This window comes from Acanthochromis polyacanthus, chromosome 18 (assembly GCF_021347895.1).
Source record: "Acanthochromis polyacanthus isolate Apoly-LR-REF ecotype Palm Island chromosome 18, KAUST_Apoly_ChrSc, whole genome shotgun sequence".
Lineage (NCBI taxonomy): Eukaryota > Metazoa > Chordata > Actinopteri > Pomacentridae > Acanthochromis > Acanthochromis polyacanthus.
Window position 1 is genome coordinate 31,263,496 of NC_067130.1, and position 23,466 is coordinate 31,286,961.

At 36.2% G+C, this 23,466-nt stretch overlaps 1 protein-coding gene across 9 annotated transcripts in view; it reads right to left on the reverse strand.

Annotated features, from left to right (window-relative positions):
- The window catches only part of LOC110958083 (transcription factor 4-like), a 313,148-nt gene that overhangs the window by 59,310 nt on the left and 230,372 nt on the right, over window positions 1–23,466 (reverse strand). For all 9 annotated transcript variants that reach the window (XM_051938852.1, XM_051938848.1, XM_051938849.1 and 6 more), the window contains one exon: window positions 2,344–2,449. In XM_051938852.1, the coding sequence (XP_051794812.1) occupies window positions 2,344–2,449 (106 nt within the window). The remainder of the gene's footprint in view (window positions 1–2,343; window positions 2,450–23,466) is intronic.

The following is a 23,466-nucleotide window of genomic DNA, read 5'->3' on the forward strand; positions in this document are numbered from 1 at the left end:
GAAAGTCTAACAATTCCTCAGATATTGCTGTCCAAACGGACTCTTTACGGACTGTTGAAGTAACCCTTAGGACTTGTAGGGTACGTATACTCGTCATGTCAACAGTAGTTCTTCAAAAACATCTAAAAACATACCAAAACACACGAAACACACTTGTTTTACCTCAAACTAAAGGTTTAAGATCTAATGCTTTCCAAAAATAAGTCAAAACTCAGTAAAAAACTGATCTGAAGAAGATCAAGAAGCAGACATCGAGAAGGTAGAGTCAGAACATCGTCCATATTTGATGCATCCAGTCAAAAGTAAAGGTGAAGAAGAAAATCTAGGAAAGTATTTGATATACCAGTTTGAAATTCTACAGACACCTTGAAAAATATCTGTAGTTTGTGATAAAAACAAGTTCCAAGGAGTCAGAGTTGTTCGATTGGGGCCAGTAGAGTATGAAGCTGAGCGACATCTGTTTATAGTCAAACCGTTTCCATATTACTGGACTAATATGTCGACATTTTTTATTTATTATCTCATTTTGTCATCACTTGCTGCTGCGGTTATTCACATGTGTTCGCCTGGGAAAGCTCAAGCCTCCAAGCTAGCAGTGATTTCACGATGTAGGCATCTTCCCCACCATGTTATATGATTATATTCATAAAAATATGATGAGCTGCTTCCAGATCCGTCTGGTTCAGAAATCTGACCCACTTTGTGCTGATTTCACAAAACATGCGTGGAAATGGGACACCTGGCTTCAAGAATAACCCGGTTAATTCAGGCCTGTGCTGAACAAACCCGATTTCTGGAGCCACGTCTACGTTCTGAGGTTTATTTGGGAGCATTTCAACTGTATTAAGGTGGAAAACAACCAGGCGATGAGCCAATAGACTGAAAAAAACGCTAAAGTTTGTCAGAAAAATGTGGTGTAAATTCATTTTTCATTCATTGTGGACCCACTTTAAACACTCTTTATGGTGAATGTTCAGTTTATAGCTTGTAAAAAATGCTGCTTTAACATAAATCATGTGTGAAATGAGCTTTCAACACCGTGAGTATTTCCACCTTAAAACTGCATCGTATGAACAACAGTCTTTAAAGCAGAACAAACCCATAGGAGCTGTTCTGTCCATCTGCAGGGTTTTAGGTTTTAAAATATTGACCATTTTTCAATCATTTTATAACAAAATTTTTCTTTTGAATAATTGGAAATATTTATAAAATGTTGATATAAAAATACAGTTTGAAATGAATATAGAAAATAATAATAAAAAATAAAATAATCTATTACCATTTGTAAAAATACTCATTTTGGTGTACACTATTTACAGTTTTAGTCTGTTTTTTAAAGGTTAACATGTCAATTCATACTTGTTTACTGTGATTTTATTATCTGTAATGTAACAAAATAATCTTTAAAATAACATTAAAACCTTTAAAGATATTTTTCTTTCTTTCAAATAAAATATGTTAAATAATGGTAGCATTGCATATTACATATAAATACAGCAAACAAATGTTGTAATTTTATGGTCTAACAAAACAAGAACAAATCAACTTTTGCATAAATAAATAAATAAATAAAACAGACAGGAAATTGCTTTTAAATTCTAGTTAAAAACCTGAAGGACCAATCCTGTCCAAATACACGGTTTTAGTTTTAGTTTTAAATTAATATATTCATTTTTACCATTTTTCAGTCATTATACGACAAAAGTTTCTTTGAAATAATTGGAAACACATCTTTAAAAACATACAAGTATAAATAAATACATAAACAAATAAAATAATCTATTATTATTTGTAAAAATACTCATTTTGGTGGACATTATTTACAGTTTTTTTTAACAGCTATTGTGTCAATTCATACTTGTTTTCTGTCATTTTATTAGATATTATCTCAAAAAAAATCTTTAAAATAACATTAAAATTTCTAAAAATATGTTCTTTCAGATCAGACCAAATATCTAAAAACTGATATTTTTTAAACTAATTTTCATGGACATTATCTATAATTTTACCAAATTTAAAAAAAAAAAAAAAAAAAAAAGACAGTTAAAATGTCAATTAATACTTGCTTTCTGTGATTTTATCAGATATTATCTGCAATTAAATAAAAAAACTTTCAAATAACATGTAAATCTTTAAAAAAATATATTAAAAATAGACACTTTGCTGGTTTTGTAGGTGATTTAAAGACACAGTTTGGTGTTTTCTCCTCTGAAAATGTGTTTTTTAAATTCCTGATGTCTCCTCTTGGCTACTGCTACAGTAAATATTAAAATGCATGACTGGAATCTTTGGTGATTTTGGTTGAACTCAGAGTAAATCCTCCTGGTTGTGGGAGATTTGTACCTGGCATGAAGAAGGAGCTGGGGAATCCAGCGCTGGGAGGTTTGGAGGAGGGATAACCTGGAGAGTCCCTGTTGTAGTCGGCTGTACTGGCAGACGGAGCATACACCTGCAACACAAACACAAAACACGCTTCAGTCAGTTTCACTTTCACAGCTTCATCTGATTCATCAAAGCTTCCTGCAGCTGATTGGACGAACGCGTCACTTCCAAAATGAATAACACACACAAGGCAGCACATGTTTAGAGACATGTTTGTAAAAAAAATAAATAAATAAAAAAAATAAAATCCTATTTTCTCTTATTCTGTGTAAAAAAAAAATTTAAATTTTTTTAATTGCCAATTAAATCCACTACATTTATATAAATCAATAATTTACACAGTTTGTTGGATTTAAATTTATATGTTTAAAGAATTCTTTAAAAATAAGCCTAAAATATCGTACAAATCTTTCAAGTTTTTCTTTTATAAATAACATAAAGCAAATCTATTACTTATTTAAATTTTTTTTAATTATATTTTTCCTCTACTGTACTGTAACTTGTGTTTTGTATTCCAGTTTTTTTTACAAATAAAATAAATAAAATCTGTTATATTTATGCTACTTTGTAATATGATATTTATTCAAATTTGTATATTTAACTTGTTAAATAATTTTTTAAAAATTATTTAAAGTTATACAAATGATAATTTGCAAATTGTAAAAATAATTATTTTTTGCTTAATTTAGTTTAAAAATATCTTTTGAAAAATAAGTCCAATCTTTTTATATATTTATTGCTGGTTGTTGTATGTTTGTGATTTTTTAAAAAAAATAAAGTTCATTAACTTCTATCTAATCTATATCGTGTAGTTTTCTTGCTTTGTAAACAACACGAGAACTTTATATATTTTAAATGCAAAGTTGCAAAACTTCATTTTAAAAGAACATAAAAATATTGTGTGTATTTTAGTTAATTAATTTTTAAAGAGAGAAATCATAAAGCCTCTAAAATTTCCTGTCTAAAATAGGTTATGAAAACAAAACATGACAGTACAAATAAAGTTTTTTGTACTTTGTCAATCACTACAATGGTAACCACGGTAACCGCTGCACTTCTAGCAGTGACTATAACACAAAGTAGATCCTAATTTATGCACAACTTCACAACGTTTTCTCAGTAAAATCAGGTTTTTGCGACTAAAAGAACAAAGCGTTGGCCTTCAGCCTCTCCTCAGAGCAGCAGTAATGCAGCAAACACGCAGCAAACACGCAGCAAACACGCAGCAAACATGTAGCAACACAAAGGACCAGAGTTTAGTCGGCAGCTTGTCATCACTCAGAACAGGTGACGCTGCTCTTCAGCAACACTCAGCCTGTGTTTGGTCATTCCTTCGACTGGGATCCCACAGCAGGCCTCAGTGTGTGTGTGTGTGTGTGTCTGTGTGTGTGTGTGTGTGTGTGTGTGTGCATAGCGTGCGAACGCTCAGCCATGACGCTAGCTCTCCGCTGCATGACGCAAACCCTGGAACAGCTGCTGAACGTGTTCTTCCTCCTCTCCGCCTGTGACTGATTCCTGTTGGAAGTAGAAGAGCTCACAGCTACACCTAATCCGACCTCCATCCTGCCCGAGACACGAGCCGCTTTGTTAACGCTCCTGCATTTGCATACGGCTGGAACGCAGATGTGGAGGAGAAACGAATCTTATGAAAATAAAAGGAAAAAAGCGACAAAAAAAACCCATCATGTCACTTCCCAAATTCCCAGAGAGAAATTATTTGAAACAGAAAGCAGCTTAAAACAGTTTCTGTCAAACAGAAACTTAACGACTTTTAATTTATTTTCCCCTCCACATCCCTGAGGATTCTCTGGTTTCTGTAAGTAGCCATAAAGACAAACCTGTAAACTGAGAATAACGTCTAGTTTCGTGGACAGAAAAGATAAAAGCTGCTGGAAATGGTTGCATTCAGTCTAAAATTAGCCTCATCGTGCTGCTATTTTTGGAAAACATTGCAACAAACACAAAGTTGGTGACTGTTTCCAAGAAACAATTTATCATTTGAGGGCGAAATTTCACTTCAGGAGATGAATTAAAAGCACAAACTCAGTTATATAGAACAGATGAAGGTGGATGTAGCCAAAGTTTTTAGTCCGCCAAGGAGCGTGGTTGAGTTATGTGACGATCGGCGTATGTTTGGACAGACGAGAATGAAATTTTCAGAGAAATTTTGCCATAGAGCAAATTTAACACCAAGAATTAGACACCAGATGGGATTGGCCCCTGACCCATTTTGCTCCTTCTGCCCCCACCGAACCAAGAGCTCATTTATACATGTTGTACGGGAATGTCCAGGAGTTATCGGTTATCAGTACTCTGACAGACCTAATACGGGGATACAGCTACCAATGGACCCAGGTCTTCTAAATGAGGACTCTCACGTTGCTATTACAGGGGAAAAGCACAGAATTTGACTGGTAAGCTTAACCACAGCAAAGAAGATGGTTCCAGCGCTGGAAACCCTCGCATGGCATCTCAAGTACTCACTGGTTTCAGAGCTTTTTGGACTTTGACTACCTAGAACTATCATCAGCAAGAGTCAGTAATGCAAGACTAAACCCAATCCAAATGAGGATAGGATTGACACCAGACAAGACCTTCTTCCAAACTAGACAATCTCTGTGCATTTTGTAGAACTAAATGACCAAATCCTGCTTCAAGCTTACACCAACAATAAGGGGTTTTCTCGGTGGAACTCAGTCTTAAATTGCAAACATACGAGCATAGATGTAGCCAAAGTTTATTGGTTTCGTTGTTAATCCAACTGAGGAATGCAGGTTTTTGCATCTTGCATCTGAATTAATATTTAACCCTTTAAGCTTCAGTCAATTCCAGCCGTTTTCAGTACAAAAAATCGCTAATATTCTATTTTTAAATTAAAAAAAGACGAAAAATACAGGGAATATTGGACGCACATCGCGAGGTGCATTTCCTTGAAAACGACCGATTCGTGGATTTTATACCGACTTCAGGACATGTTTTGGACAAAATAGTTTATTGGCTTGTGTTGTCTGGATGTAAAAGGTTGGATTATGGCCGTTTTTTGTGGAATCTTTTTTTCTGTGTGTAATAATGAACCCGGAAATGTGAGTCGCGCTGTGTATGTTAAAGCCGTGTACAGAGAACGGATGGATGAATATTTGTTTTTGTCGGACAAATGTGTTTTTCTCACCCGCTGTGGTAATCGCATCTGAAAGTGGTTTATACCGGCGGATTCATGAGAATCTAAGCTTTCCATCGGTGTATAGTGTTTGTATAATCGTGTTTGCAGCCGTCGGACATTCTTGAAATTCCTATGCAAATTAGTAGGTGTACCGCCGGCGGTACACCTGCGACGCACTGAAGCGTAAAGGGTTAAAGGACATTTACTCGACTTAAAACTCCAGAAACTGGCTCTAAAAAAATGGTAGAAAAGTTCTTTCCAAAATTCCCCAACATGCATTAAAAAACGGACTAAAAAGCTCACATTTGCAAACACACAGGCTTTGGAAAAAAATACAAATGAAATAAAAACAATTCAATATAGAAAAAAGAAAGATATTTGCCCATCATTGTTCTTCCTCTGTAGGATTTTATACAACTAAGCAACCAAAACCAGCTTCAATTCAACACCAACACCAGTAAATATAAGTTGTTTTCTTAGTAGAACTCAGTGTTAAAATGCAAACATACGAGTGAAGATGTAGCCAGAATTCATTGGTGGAGCTACTGATCCAACTGAGAAACACAGGTACAACTTTTTGCTGTTGTTCTTTTTGGTTTTGCATGTTGTAACTCATTTTTTTACTTGACATCGAACTCCAGCAACTGTCGAAGTTCTTTTGAAAATTCCCCAACACAGATTTAAGAATGTACTAAAAAGCTCAAACTTGCAAACACACACATGTATGAAGCAACGATCCGCTAAAACTAAAAGTTATCGACTCGGCTTTGAGTCACGGAGCGACGCCAACACACCGCCGGGACATCTGAGTAGCGGGGAACACTGGGAACTGTGGGAATCGAACGGCGAGGTCAGGAAACACCCGCCCACGCTCCCGCGCAAAAACTCGCAAATGCACAGATGCGAGCCGAAGCCGATCAGCTGGGAGAGGTCGAGCACCGTCCCACAATGCACCTTGCGCGAGTTGGAGCGTCCAAATCCTCCACAGTCACCCCCTCAGTGTCTGTGGATGTCATTAGAGCCAAACTGAAATCCCCTCGAACTTCCTTCCTCCCCTCTGAGAGCCCGCCTCGAGCTCTGATCATAAAACCACATTTATTGACCCGACACAAACACGAGGACATCTAGATTTATGTCTCACGCGGTCGCAGGCATATTTTCCCATCGAGTTGTGTTGTTCGGCTGGTGACGAAAGGCTGCAGACGGACGGGAACAGGTGCAGAGAGCGTTGGGCTCTGAAGAATGCGACGAGGCGCAATAACAAGCTCCCTTCCTGCACAATTATCAGCATTCCCACACTCGGCCTTGAGCACCCGGAGGAAGCCTCTGCGGCGTCGGAATACCTCCAACCGCAATCAATAACCCTCCACAACGAGCGGATCTTCCCACCAAAACCGCTCGTTTCCAATGGCTGCTCTGCGAATCTAATCGGATTCCTGTAATAAAACCCAGAGCAGAGACAAGGTGTGGAAAAGAGTTTCTGAGCCCTGAAATGCAGCAGGAAGCAGCCAAAGCAGGTCTCAGAGCAGCGATAGAGGCATTAGATCCAGATCTGCACCACAGTAGAAGCACAACAGGAAGGTTTTAATGAAACCAGTTAAGTTTTACGTTGTGTGACGACAAGAATTTTACTCCGAGTCCTGGAAACGTTTCATTATCGTTATTTCATCATCATATTTTACCCGATTTCCAATAAATTAAGTGTATTGCTACTGCTACTTTCTCTATTTGTTGCCACTGTTGTGGTTTTGAGCCCAATAACGCTAAAGAATATGAGGGGTTAGAAGCAGAGTGGTCCAAAATGACTTGAAAATGATCCAGAATTACAGAAAATTCTTTAGAAATGACCTTAAATGACAAAAATTTGCTCAGAGTAACATGAAAATAGTGTAAAATGACTGGAAAATTATCCAAAATCAGTCACAATTTGCTGAATGACACTAAATTTGTCCAAGACGCTTTAAAATCATCCAAAGTTATTCAGAATTTGACTAAAATGACTTGGAAATGATCCAAAATTGCAGAAAGTTTGTCCGGAATTACTCAGAATTTGGCAGAAATTACAAATATTTTCCCAAAATGACTCAAAAAATTGTCCAAAATTACTCAGATCTGTTCAGAATGAACTGAAAATGATTCTAAATGACTGAGTTTTATATAATATCTATAATATTTTATTGTTTAGATTTTAACTTTTAGATATATGCAAAAGGTAAATAAATAAAACCTAACCTACTAATTTTATTGACGTACCACCTTGGAAAATTAAAAAAAGTGCTTTACTACAACAACAACAAAAAAGGAAAACTAATTCAACAAATAAATGGGAAGAAAAAAATTTACACTGGAAGTTTAAGACAACTAGTGCAAAAGTAACCTAACAGGACTAAACACTGCAGTTAGCGTTATTTATGGTGTGATTATAAGTGAATAATTTACAGATTGGGGATTAAACCCAACAAAATGTGTACAAAATATCACTTTGCTTGGATATAATACATATTAAGACCTAATGAATGTGATAATAAAGCTAAAAAACAACAATATAATAAGTTACAGTGCCTAAAATATCGAATATACTGTAGATATTGTGGTTAAAACCCAACACTGTCGTTCATTTTGGAGAAAGACGTGACTTTTTACTGAAAGCATCGACTTTAAATATTGGTAATGGGCCTCCTTGATCAATAATAGTCCGTACTGGTCCTGAAAAGCCATCAACCACAATGGAAACAACAGAAAACCATTATTTATCCCAATACAAGGGTACAGTAGAAAATTGTCAAAGGAATATTGTGAATGAGACATTAAACCAAGACAGAAACCAATGGAATCATCTCTATATTTGATCAGATGCAAGAAAAATTGACCTAAAAACACATATTTGTGTGAAATGTTTGCTACATCAACAGCAATTCCCATTAAAAAACCAATAAACCAATGAGCTACTCACTTTAAATCCTTCAAAAAACAGAACTAAACATTCATCTGTGCGAAACTACAATAAAACATAATGCATTTAAACATGAAAAATGTGGCAAAACACGAGAGAACACAGTGGAAACACCAACAGAACAAGCAGAATAGAAGCCGAAGTGAAGAAAGTTCAATAAAGTGGAGCCATTTTTGGAAAAAATCAGTGAAATAAGACTACAAAAACACGTGAAGCAGCAGAATCCACACAACAAGCGCAACAAAAAAACAATCCAGGGCAATAAATCTGCTAATAGGAACCAGTAGAACCCTAATAGGAACCTGTTGAACCTGCTGCGACTGAACACTGACGGATAATAGAGACCAGCGGAGATGATCTACAGCAGCAGAACGTCGACAGAACGGTTGTGTAACGCTCTGATGATCCAGAGGGTCTTCACAGAACATAAAAACATCACAGATTTCATCAAAGCTTCGCTCAGCGCCGCCCTCCGGCAACAACAGCAGAAAATAAAAAGCCGCATTCCACCGAAAACCGATTCCTCATGGAGCCGACAACACTCCAGACTCTCCAGATTCACTCCCAGCGACCAGCTGTGCCACTACCAGACCTGAAGTCGAGGTGGAAATCAGCAGAAATCCACAGAACCTCCAATATATTCACTTTAACAGAGAAACAGGTGCTTTTAGACTCACGTCCAACCCCAAAAGTTTGAATTTTGCCTTTAAAAGCTGCACAAAATGTCACTTATTTTGCATTTGTTTACTCTAAAGTCGTAATAGATTGACAAAAAACAAAGAAAAAGCACCAAACTGCTTATTAAAAGTCACAAAATTCATCAAATAAAGTTAATTAAAGGATGATTTCTGCTGTAATTTGGTGTAGAAGTCACATCAACATCAACAGTTTAACAAATAATCCAAATTAGTCCATTTTTTTTCTTGTAAAGATTTACATTTTCCTCCTGTTTTGGACATTTTAACAACTGGTTTCTTCATAGTTACACCCTAAACTCTTCATCTGTTTTCATTTTTCACGTTAATGTCAAAACTCGATTCAGGTTTGGCATTACTTGGTTAGAGATTTTAAAAAAAAGTCCAGATTTGGGTTGAAACACGACTTTTTTTTATTGCAACTTTGAAACTTTTCTGCTGTTTTTTGGGTTAACAGGTCGACAATCGGTAGAAAAATAGCAAATTTAGAAGCATATTTAATACAAACAAACAGAAAGTTCCCTTTAAAATGTCACATAGGATGCAGTTTAGTTGTAAAGGCAAGAAACACATTTAACTCAACAGAAAGAACATCCAACACCCAGTAGTTTGCATTTTGCACCGTTTTTGCCTTTAAAGCTGCACAAAATGTCACTTAATACGCATTTATTTCCTCTAAAGTTGCAATATATTGTCAAAAAAACAAAGAAAAGACTAATTAAAAGTCACAAAAATCAGCAGAAAAGTTAATTAAAGAATCATTTCTGCTCTAGCTCAGGGTAAAAGTGTCACTTTAAGTAAAATAATATTGTATTAACACACACAACTACTATATAAAGTAAATACATTGCATAACGTGACAGAAGTGAAGTCCATGAAGGGATAAAAGGGGTGAAAACTGACTTTATTTTCTCTGCAGTGTTTCTAACTTGTTGACAGCGATGGAAATGCTGCAGGCTTTTGTTCGAATGGAAAAACAATAAATAGAACAGAGTGAAATGCTAAAAGTTGGACTCACATAAAAAGACAGTAAACGGAAACAAAAGAGAGAAAAATGCTAAAAAAAAAGAAGAAAAAAGGGAGTCTTTGTTCAGCGTTTGATGCTTCTTCTTTTTCTCCCAGTTATTGTGTCCAAATGTGGAGAGCATCTGTTCAAAACCTCCAAGACTGGACCTCTGCTGAGAAAAAGGACCGAAGGGGGGAAAAGACGAGAGAAAGCAGGAAGGAATTAGCTTCTGCTGCTCTTCTTCTTCTCCTTAACCAAGATGTCTGCCATTTTTAAGGGAAAGTGAACCTGAAACTAACTACACCCGATGAGACCATTTTCATGAGAATTCAGTTACATTGAGCTGATTGTGGTTAAAAAAGATGCAAAATGAGGCGAGTTTGTGAAGCTACATCCATGCTAACAGCTCCATAAGGCTTCTCAGTCACTGTGGTACTTGAGGTCAATGCTAATGCTGCACGCTAACATTCCACAATCACAATTTAGATCAAACTTTATTATTCCTGAAAGAAACATGTTTATAATTGACATCTGTCATCTTTACTATGTTCCCCACCTTAGCTTAGCATGGTAGCATGCTAGTTTTTGCACGCTAATCACAAACTACACTACAACGCCAAGTTAAAATACCAAAAATATTGGGCAAATGGACGTTTTAACTGAACAAATATTGCTGGAATAAAGTGAAACAATTACTAAAGTTGGAAAACTCTCATATAGAAGCGGAAAAAAAATGATTGATGCACATTTTTATTCTGTTATTTTTAAGAAATCTCACTTAACGACACTGTTAGCGCTGGTGTTGCCCAGGGTTTGTGCTATTCTATAATGTAAATGTTGAGATATTTTACAGAAAAAGTGAAAACTATCTGGTCAACATCTTCTGGGGATCCTGAATCCTTGTACTAAACTTTAAACCAATCTGTCAAGTATATGTTGAAGCATCTTTCTGACGACATCTCAGGACTTGGCAGTGGAGTCCTCAGAATTCATCCTTTACAGGTTTTAAATGTCTGCAGCAAATTTCACGGCAATCCAAAACCAAATTTAGCACCATCTTGTACCAATAAATGTGGATAAATATCTTGAAAAGTTCCATCTTTGAGCACAAGTAATAAAAAAATAAATAATGCAGAAGTAGCTACATTTCACATTAATTCAAAACTAAACGTGTAGAATATTTCAAATATGAGATATTTGGTGACAAAAATGAAAAAAATAAGAGTTTTCATTGAACTTTTACAGCCACACACAAGTTAGGTCATCTATGATCAGAGGTCATTTGATCGATTTGTCCAATATTACAGAGTCTGAATCAGTGACATGATGAGAAGTAACAGAGAAAAATTCAGGCTTTTATCCAACAGTTCCTGATATTGACCAGAAAAATGAAGTTGTTGGGTGGTCCTCCTCTCAGTACTACTGCTTTGGTGACTTTTTAAAGTCCAAATAACGCCGCTTTTCATCGTCACCATCATGCTTTCTAGTAAACATTTCTATGAATCCACAGCTCTATGTAGACGATGCGCTGCTGTCTGTTTAACTGAGGAGTCTTTGGGGCCTAAACCAACCGGAAAATGTTCAGAAAGCTAATTTTAACCAGACAAGCACTTCATTATTGGAGAACTTGTCGGAGATGTTTCTCAGCAGCAGTTTTGGACCAACAGGAAACAGCCACATCTGGCAGCGACGGTTCTTTTCTTTTTCAGAGTCAAGACGTGAGCAGATCAATACCAGACTCAGCGGAGCATTAAAGGGCAGAAACAAGCTACTCTTCAGACTCAAACCGATGGCATTTAGAAAGAGACACAAAGAAGGCACAAGAGACTTTCTCATTTAAAGGCGTGGACTAAACTTAATGACTGTCTATTACTATAATGAAAAAACACAGACGACACAAAATTACATTCTTATACAACTAAACCATCAAAACCGCAAGTTGGAGCGACTTTCCCTGAAGATCAGAGTTCGTGTCCGGTAGACGAGACTATCAGTTTAAGAGTTAAGTTTTAGTTTTTGTTGTTGTTTAATTTCAGTTTTAAGCCACTTTCTAGTTGAGTTTAGGCACCAAAACAACCTGTTTACGTTTGCATTTTACACTTTACCAGCTAGAAACTCCTTCAAGTTTAGGAATCATAGTTACTTGGTTCAGGGTTTGCTAAAACACCAGGCACAAACTACTACATAAGTAACTATGTAGGGAGTTCTTCGGCTAAAGGAACATTTTCAGACACTATTGGAATCTAAATTATGTCTTTGCTCAATTAAAACAGAACAGATCAGATGGAAATTAGCCTTTGGCTATAATCTGGCATATTTACCCTTGTGTTCATTAATATGTACTGTCCCTATGAAATAAATAAATAAATAAATAAGATCGATATCAGTTATAGTAGTGAAACAAATGTCGTTTTTGAGATAAATTCATATTCTAATAGGCGTATTTCACAAAAATAAAGACTAAAAATATGCTGTGATTCATTGCCATGCTTCCATTGAACATATTGATATGAATTATTGAGAATTTAGACATTTCTGCACCATAACTCACAGATTAGTCTTGTCATTGTCTACCAAGCTACACATAAAGAAGATATATTCTGTAGAAAATGCTTCTTAACACTCTAAAACCTTCTTAACTCTGTCTCTTAATATTATACAATAGCGTCAGAAATCTGTGGAAACGCCACCAAACCTGAATAAACTCTCTTGTCCGTTCAGTGTTCCCCTTCAATGCAATGCATGATGACGCATATAGTTGGTTTAGCGACCGTCAGCTGTTTTCTCAGTGCATTGTGGGATACTTTAAGACACTATTTGGGTGTAATAATTCTAACTTAACATTCCAACAAGACTACAAAATTGTAAAAACACTAGACAGACCACTGTTTAGTGACTGATGTCAGAGAATATATACAGCACCATTCAAAAGTTTGGGGTCAAATGTCCTTATTTTTGAAAGCTGTTCTTTTTTTTAATGACGATAACATTAAAGTCATCATAAATCCAGTCTAGACATCATTAATGTGGTAAGTGACTAGTCTAGCTGGAAATGGCTGATTTTTACTGGAATATCTCCATAGGGGTACAGAGGAACATTTCCAGCAACCATCACTCCTGTGTTCTAATGCTATATTGTGTTAGCTAATGGTGCTGAAAGGCTCATTGATGATTAGAAAACCCTTGTGCAGTTATGTTAGCACATGGATAAAAGTGGGAGTTTTCATGGAAGACATGAAATTGTGTGGGTGACCCCAAACTTTTGAGCGGTAGTGTACAGGGGGTCCTCAGTTTACGACATTTCCGACCTATGGCGTTTTGTCGTTACGTCAGAACCAGTTACGTGGAACTAGTTAGTAAGCTGTAAGACGGCTTTGTTTACATTCTCCGGTTGTACGTCACCTTGGATTGTGCTACATTCACTAATTTTTTTCCCTTCATTATGTCTCCCAAGCAAAAGTCAGAGTCTTCTGATGGCAGTGCTTTAAAGAAAAGGAAAGCCATCTCCATGGAACTGAAATTAGACAGAATAAAACGCTCAGAACGTGACTTTTCTAAAGAACTGATCGATATCGTGATACACACAACAGCTTTGTTTAAATGTTCGCCAGTGTTCCGACTTACGGCAAAAAAATCGACTTACGTGGAGCCACAGGAACAGAAGGACCCCCTGTAAATGATTGGTTGATTGAAAAGTACATGTGAGTATTTGCTGACTTTCTTCTGTTAAAGAACAACATCAACAGCTTGACAAATAATCCAAATTAGTCTTTTTTTTAAAGATCAACATTTTCTCCTGGTTTTGACAGATTAACAAAGACATCTGATCAGAACCTCCAACCATGTTTGGTTTCTTCATTGCTACGCCCTCAAATCTTCACCTGTTTTCATTTTTCACACGTTAATTCCACATCATGGGAAGTGCAGAAGCTCAGCACCAACGATATGCGGTCAGAGTTTGGAAAAAAGTCAAGATTTTGGTCACAATGCCACTTCTTCACTGCAAATTTGAAGCTTTTCTGCTGTTTTTTTGGGGTTAACAGGTCAACAACTGGTTAAAAAAAAAGGCAAATTTAGAAGTAAATGTAATATAAACAAACAGAACGTTTCCTTTTAAACGTCACAGAGGACGTGGTTTAACCATGAAGGGTCGGTGGATGCTGCAGGAAACACGTTTAACTCAATGAATAGACTTAAATATTTTCCTTTCTTGTTTTGTCTCACACACACACACACACACACTTAAAACACACACACATGAATAAAGACACACACACACACACACACACACAGTTTACCACGCTTCATCCAAAGCAGATGTGTTGGAATGTGAACACTCAAAGGAGCAGTCACGAAACCTCTCGCCAGACACACAACCACAACTACACACCAACACACACACACTAACACACACCAACACACACTAACACACACTGCCGGCTGCACCTGTGCCTTTCCAGTCTTTTCCCCTCTTTTGTTTCTCATTTCCAACGGGCTGCTTTCATCTCATCTTTATTCACCGTCGCACAAACAGAGAAAACGCTGCAAATACTGATTTAAAGCAGCAACAATACGAGGCGTTTGAATCATCATTTCTCGTGTCAGATTCTCCCAGAGGTGAAGATTTGCTCCTTTATTGCATTAATAAAGGGAAAGGGTCCCTCCTGCGCAGCGTCCACCTGGAGACTGGATTTTACGGAGGTAGACGTGGGAATCAAACGCACCGCGGACGGATCAAACATTTCTTTTTTTGGGGGTAGTAGTGGTGGTTTTTTTCTGTTTTTTAGATGTATTTTTATAGCAGAGATCTGAGCCGCGGCCTCGGAATCCTCTGAAGGTTAATTATGTTCCTGATTCAAAACACATGGAGGGAAAAAAAGAAACGCTGCTGCCGCGAGTGTGTGTGTGAGAAAGCGGAAGGAAATCCCACCCACCACCTCCGAGCCGAGCCCTTTATTCTAGCAACCTGCAATTGCACTAATGCGAACCAGATGTACACCAACACACGCTAAAAGACACGCTAAAACACACACTAACACGCATGCAGAGTTTGGAGCAGCGCCGTCTAATTGACTCCATATGAGGCCGAATGAAGAGAAAGTACGAAAGATTAGGAAAGAGGGAAAGAAAGAAGGAAAAAGCAGATGTTCAAAAACAGAAAAAAATGAGAAAAAAACAGGATAACAATAGAAAAAACAAAGAAATAAAAAAGGAGGGAAAATGCAGCACAGTTAAGGATTTATGATTCACAAAAAGAAGGAAAAAATAAAATAAAAATAGAAAAATATGGTACAAATGGACAGATGTTTGAGAAAAAACCTAAATGCATTTCATAGAAGAGAAAAAAGTAGATTTTTGGTTCATGAATCCAAAAAATATATATATGTAAAAAACTTTGAGCAGAAAAATAAGAAAGACACAAAAAGAAGGAGAAATGTGTATTTATAAAAATATATAAACAAAAAGCATTTTGAGCAGATGCCTTAATTAAAAAAAGGAATAAAGAAGAAAAATAAGACAAAGAAAGACAATATTGTATATTTGTAGATATTTCTATATAATAAAAGGCTAAAAATTAAAACAAATTGTGCAGAACTTAAAAAAATAAAAAGGCTAAAAAAATAGAAACAGAAACATCAAATATATAAAAATGAATTGTATAAAAATAAAAAAAATATTCAAAGAGATGCTCAATATAAAAAATAAGAAATAATTTAAAAGAAAAAATATGATAAATAAACAAAAATAGGACACTGAAACAGAAATACTAAAAAATAGGGATTCATGAGTCTAAAAATAATTGAAAAATATCTGAAGAACAATACAGATGTTTTAAAAACTGCAAAAAGGGCAATGAAACAGAAATAAAAAAAGGGATTCTTGAGTCCCAAAAAATGATATAAAACATTTTTAAAACAATACAGATGTTTTAAAAAAAACAGGACAATGAATCAGTAATAAATCAAACAAATAAAATGCATCCAAATCAGAAAAACAAGAAGTTTGGATTTTAAAAAGCAGCAGAGCACTGAAAAGAGAAAGAAAAAATAAAATGCTTGAAAAAATTTAATCTGTTTCTTTGCATTTTGAAAAGTCCCACATATAAAAAATTTAAAAAATCATTAAACTCCTGTCAGACAGAAAGAACAGAGCTGGAGCTCACATCTGCAGAAACACTGTGTAATTGAAAACATGAATCCTCCTCCTCCTCCTCCTCCTCCTCCTCCTCCTCCTCACACTCTCGGTGAGTTTCATGGACCGAAACACATTCTTGAGCTCACTATTAACACACACCAACACACTAAAACACACACTAACACACACTAAAAGACACTAACAGACACTCTAGCACACACTAAAACACACTCTAACACACACTAACACACACTAAAAAACACACTAACACACACGCTGCCACACACTCCCTGGAGCTGCGGCTTCCTGTGGCGTGATTAGAAACCCCCACGTGAAGACAAGTGGACTCAGAGCTGCTTGGCTGTGATGCACCTGCGACTGAAGGGGGGTCGACCGATCCAGGCTGGAGCTCCAGGAGGCCGACGGAGGGAAGGTGAGCGATTAAAAAAGTACAAGAAGAAGGAGGAGGAGGAGGAGGAGGAGGAGGAAGATAATCTGGACGGAGAGTTTGTAGACGTTCAGTTGAAGGAGGGAAAAGAGATGAATGGATCCTCACAAACACAATCTGAGTCACTTTTAGCTTCACACACACAAAGAAGTTTAAAAAACAAACATCTGGCAGCAAGAGGAGCAGAAAACAGAATACTGTAGTGTTTAAAGACAAGAAAAAAATGTGAATATTAGCTAAATAAAGATATTTACAGCTGATTTAAAGCCGATAAAAAGGTGTCATTTTAGGATTATATATTTATAAAACAAATAACTACTATTTGTATGTGACATGAGTTTTAATGCAGACATTTTGCACATTTTTAAAATATTCTTTCTATTCTTTGGTTTGCTTATTTTACAGTTAAAATGGAAATTCATACTAATTTTTTCAGAGATTTTACTTGATATTATTTGTAAATTAACAAAATATTTCTTCTTTTTAATCTTTAAAACACAATTTTTCTGCCAAACAATAGTAATTAATAATTACTTATTTAATAATAAATAAAATACATTGAATAATAAAAATAAAAAATGACTTTTTTAATGACTTTTTTTTTTACAATAAATTGTTGCAAAACAACAAATTAAAATATATATATAAATTAATACAAATCTAAAATAATATATTTTTAATGTACACATTGACAATTTTGACCTTTTAAAAAATAACTTTACCTGTGGTATATGTTGTTTCTGTGATTTTACTCGTTATTATTGGTAATTTCACAAAAAAGGGGGAGAAAATCTGTAAAACAAGTTGTCAAAAACAATAAAAAAAGACATAATTTTACAGTCAAATATTGTAAATATTGTTTTACAATAATTTTTCAGTTAAAATGTAAAAAAAACACTTTTTTCTGTGCTTATAACTCGTTATTATCTGCAATTTAAAAAGAAAAAACAGTAAAAAAAACTAAAAAATGTCCAAAAAATAATTTAAATATTTTTTTTGCTGATTTAAACACGTCAGATCGTGTAACTTTACAGTCTAATTTTGTAAAACAACAAATTACCATTAATAAAAATAACGATATCTGGCCTTTTTTTAACAGTTGACATCTAAATTAAGATTTCTTTTCTATGATTTCATTATTATCACCTCATTATCACAATAAAAATATGCAAAATAACAGTAAACCGATCCAAAAAACTACAGTTTAAAACGCTTCTCCGGTCTATAAATGCTGTTTCCTCTGATTCCACTGAATCTCCCTCCTTTAGTTTCCTCTCAGGCGGCAGAATGTTGATCTATTTTTTACCGTTGTCCTGCCTCAGCACTAACCCAGTTACAACATCTTCATCTTCAGCTTCATCACGGCTGAATCTCACACATTTTACTGATTTCTGACTTTATTTAATTCATTTTTTTTGCACTGGAGTTGTTGCTGAATCAGGTTTTAACATCTCGATGTTCGTGTTTGATTCACTTGTAGTCAGAGTCGAGGCTCCAGTTCTAAAATGATTCACTTTACAGGGGTGGGAACCATCATGAATCACAAAGAACGGAATAAAAGAGTCTGTAGTGATGGAAAAACTTAAAAGGAAGGGAAAAAGGGAAGAAAACAGCGTAAAAATAGAACAAAAACACAAATCTGAGCTTAAAAATGAAACCCGAGAAGCTCCATCTGCACGAAGAAACGGAGAGAAAGAAGCGAAAAAAGCAAATTAGAGAGAAAACAAACAAATCAAAGTAAAAAGAAAGTAAAAGAAGCAGAAGGAGGAGAAGAAGGAGGAGGAAGCAGGCGGTCCGGTTGTGTTTACACTGCGGCCTGCAAATGAATTCAAGATGGCGTCTGGTCTCGCCAGCAGCCGCAGCATCAAAGAGTCAGACGCTCGGTGAAGTCACAGCGCTTTAATTGACCACTAATGACAGTGAATTAGCTGCAGGACTGTTTTCTGTACGTCCGTCTGTGCGTTTAATAAATTAAATCAAATATAAACAGCACACGTATGTTGGATTCAGCTGAATTCATCACCTGCATGGAAACGAAAACATGATTTCAGGTTCAGCTCTCTGGAGATTCTGTTTAACGTCGTCTGAAGCGCAAAATTATTCACTTTGCTTCCATGTGTGGCAAAGAAAAGCAGCAAATGTTCATTTTAGAGGAGCTACAAGCAGGAAATAGGTCACATTTTAGCTTGAAAATCAAAGTTATCCGCACTTTAGAAGCAACAGATGACAATAAAAGATATAGAAAGGTGATCATTTCAGTTTAAATCTATCAATCAATACCTTCTGGATCAAGGATCAATCAGTAGCTCATGTGTATCTTCACATTGAAGGAGCTACAAGCAGAAAATTACACATTTTTTCCTAAAAAAATTTGATGGTTGTCGCTCGAAAATCAAAGTTTCTGCACTTCAGGAGCAACAGGTGACAATAAAAGATGGAGAAAGGTGATCATATCAACTTACATCTATCAATCAATACTTTCTTGATCAAGGATCAATAAGCAGCTCAGGCGTATTTTCGTATTAGACGAAAAAATTTCACATTTTCTTTAAAAATGGACCAAACTGATAACTGCAGCTTGAAAATAAAGGTTTCTGCACTTTAAGAGCAACAGGAAAGTGGTCATATCAATTTAAATCTATCGATCAATACTTTCTTGATAAAGGATCAATAAGCAGCTCAGGCGTATCATCACATTAGAGGAGCGACAAGCAGAAAATGTCACATTTCTGCCTCCAAAAACAGACTGAAATCTAAATTCCTGCACTAAAAACATAACAGGTGACAACATAAGACACACAAAGTTACTACCTGAACCGAAATCTATCAATCAATACCTTCCTGATCAAGGATCAATACGGTGCTCATGTGTATTTTCATATTGGAGGAGCTACAAGCAGAAAAAAGATGTCACATTTTGGAATAAAAATTGATAAAACTTGTGAGCTCAAAAATCAAAGTTTCTGCACTTTAGGAACAACAGAAAGCTGATCGACTCAACTTCAATCTACAATCAATACTTCATTGATTAAAGATCAATACTGCAGCTCATGCTCATCTTCACATGAGGTGGTACAAGCAGACAGCGTCACATTCTGGTTTAAAAACAGATATTTAGTCAAAACTCCTCACTTTCAATGCAACAAGTGATAATGGAAGAAGTGAATCATCCCAGACTAAATTTATCAATCAACACTTTATTGATAGAAGATCAATACTGCAGCTCAAGTGTATCGTCATTATCATTAGTAAAGGTTCTACAAGCTGGAAATATTTCACGTTTTTGCCTAAGATTTGATCAAACTGATATTTTTACCTCAAAAATAAGTTTCTGTACTTTAGGAACAACAGAATTGTGATGAACTCAATTTAAATCTATCAATCAATACTTTATTGATTAAAGATCAAAACTGCTGCTCATGTACAGCATCGTATTACAGAAGCTACAACCCCGAAATGTCAATTTTTTGCCTAAAAAATTGACTAAATCAATGATTGCAGTTTGAAAATCAAAGTTGTTTAAAGTGAGACACAAAAAGGTGATAATCTTGACATAAATCTATCAATCAATATGTTTCTGATTAAAGATCAATACTGCTGCTCATGTTTATCTTCATATTAGAGGAGCTGCAAGCAGAAAACGTCACATTTTTGGTGAAAAAGTGGTCTGGACTGATGATAGCAGCTTGAAAATCAAATTTTTTGCACGTTAAATGCAGATGCAAACAGATGACAAGAAAAGAAAAAGAAAACTGATGATGTCAACTAAATCGATCAATCAATACCTTCCAGACTGACGATCAATACTGCAGCTTATGTCTATCTTCATATTAGAGCAAAATATTTCAGACTGTAGCTTAAAAACTAAAACTAAAGTGATGACTGCAGCGTGAAAATCAAACCTCTTGCACACAAACTGATCATATCAACCTGAATCTATCAACCAATACTTTACTGATTAAAGATCAATACCACAGCTCATGTATGTCTTCATTTTAAAGGAGCTTTAAGTAGAAAATGTCACATTTTTGGTGAAAAAAAACCTGGACTGAAGTGATGATTGCAGCTTGAAAAATCTAGTTTTTGCTCTTCAAGTTTAACAGATGATAAGAAAAGAGAAAGAAAAGCGATCATGTCAAATTAAATCGATCAATCAATAGATTCCAGACTGAAGATCAATACTGTAGCTTATGTCTGTCTTCACATTAGAGCAAAACATTTCAGATTTTGGCTTAAAAATAGACAAAAGTGATAACTGAAAACCAAAGTTCATGACCCTTTAATGCAACTGAAGACACCCAGACTGATCATATGGACTGAAATCTATCGTAGGGCTGGCCCCAGTAGTGGATTCTGGTCTCCGGATATTCAGGCCCTATTAAAGACGAATGTCCAAATATTCGTTCCGACCCGTAACATCCGGGGAGGGGTGGCGGGGTGGCGGGGTGGCGGAGACGGCCAGAATATTGGGATCCATTTGTCTGGTCTGCCGGACGCAAATTTTGCCTTCGTTTTGTCTTCAGTTAAACTGGAGAATTCCCAAACAGCGGAGGTCTTCAGCATCTTCTCTTGTGTTTATGCAACAAAGTGAAGCGTGACGTCAGAGTCGGCAGCAACCCGGCCATTCGGGTGGTGGTAAGAAACACGAATGGATGAGCCGAGATGAGCCGAACATGGTGAAGTGAAGTGGGCCGAAGGCAAAGGAAGGAGACGAGCTCCGAATATTCCTATGTTCGTCTGGGGGGAGGAGGGGGTGATCACATAGACATATGTGTATATGTTTATGTGATCATATGATGGGATGAGCCGATATGAGTCGATGTGGGCCGAAGGCGGAGGGAAGACAGTAATGCTGCATATTCGTTCTGCCCGGTAACATCCGACCAGGGGGGTGCAAACATTCGGATACCAAAATTAATATCCGGATACTGTCGTAGCAAACAAATATTCGGATATTCAGGATATTCAGGTTCAGCCCTAATCTATCGATCAATACTTCATTGATGATTAAAGATCAATACCGCATCAATACTCGTGTGCATCTTCCTTTATGTTTCAGATTTTTGATGCGGGTCTCTGAGACGCATCGAGCTAATCCTGTGTGCGGATGATAGCATCACAACCTTTCACATCTCCTTTCCCAGGAAATTGAGTAGCCTCTTCTCATCACACACACACACACACACACACACACACACACACACACACACACACACACACACACACACACACACACACACACACACACACACACACACACACACACACACACACACACACACACACACACACACACAGGATGATTCCAGTGATGGGGGAATATGGAGGCTCATAGCGAACATAATGTGGCTTTATAATGTCTCCCCTGACACAGGAAATAGCCAGAGGTCTGGGAGTGTGTGTGTGTGTTTGTGTGTTTCTATGTGTGTGTGTGTGTGTGTGTGTGTGTGTGTGTGTTGTGTGTCTGAATAGAGAAATATCCATCAGAGGAGAGAAATAACGAATGCGGCTTTTCAGGCTCCATAACTGCCCACAGTGGAGCTCCAGTGGATTCTACTGTGAAAAATCTCACATTTTCAGATAATTTATATAAAACATGCATCTTTAAAGGTCAATTTTAACATTAAATGTAATATTTTATCAATTCTAATTCATATATTTGTTGTTATATTGTCAAAAAAATGCTTGTGAGTTGAGTTATGGACCTGAGGTTTCGCTAAAATCACAAATTGAACACACTTTACTTATTTTTGTTCCATTACTCCAACATATTAAGAAGAAATGGACACAATTAAAGTTCATTGTGAAATAAATGTTTCAGTTTTTGATTTTTTTATGTGACAAAGGAAGAAGTAAGTTGAAGAAACTGAGATCAATGAAGCTAAAATCCATTATTGCTTCTTAAAAATGCACATAATCCATGATGAAAATCCAAGGTATCCTCTTACATGTGGTTTTAAAGCTGCTGGTGTCTCAGATGCAAAAAAATGTACATATTTTGTCCTCCTGTGTCGATATTTGACACTGATAGATGTATTACAGGAGCCTTTCTGGATTATAAGAGGCTTAAAGGAGGTTGGAAGTCACTAAAATGTCATGCATAGGAGTAAAGCTGGTATCCCATATTGGACTTTTACTTGTTGAGTTAGCTTAATTGTATTTTGGATCCTTAATCTTGTTTTCTTTCAGTGTTAGGTGAACTTTAGGAACTAAGTTCCCAGTTTAGGTTTAAAATCAATTAAGGTGCCATCAAATTACAACTAAACTGCATCCTCAGAATAGGCTCTGAAGGGAACATGCTTTTATTTTGAAATAATCTGTGACCTGTTGATTTTTGATTTTCACTCACTTTCTAGTTCAGTTCAGGCACCAAAAATTACTTGTTTAGAGTTAGAAAAATATGATTCTTTCACTACACGTTTGAAGCTTCTCCTCCATTTTCTGGGTTGCTGACATTGAAACTAAAGTAGGAACAGGCTAAAGACAACTTAGTGTATCATTATTGTGTAGTCTGACCACCAGAGAGTAGTTTAAGAAGTATTTTCCAGCAGCAAAACTGCACTGAATGGTCTATTTCTTGGTCACAATTGTAAAACAAGTCAACCATATCAAAACGTCCATGTATGCGATGTGCTGCTATGATCAGTTGGGTCTCAAATTTAAACATTATTGTCTTTTCTACATTAA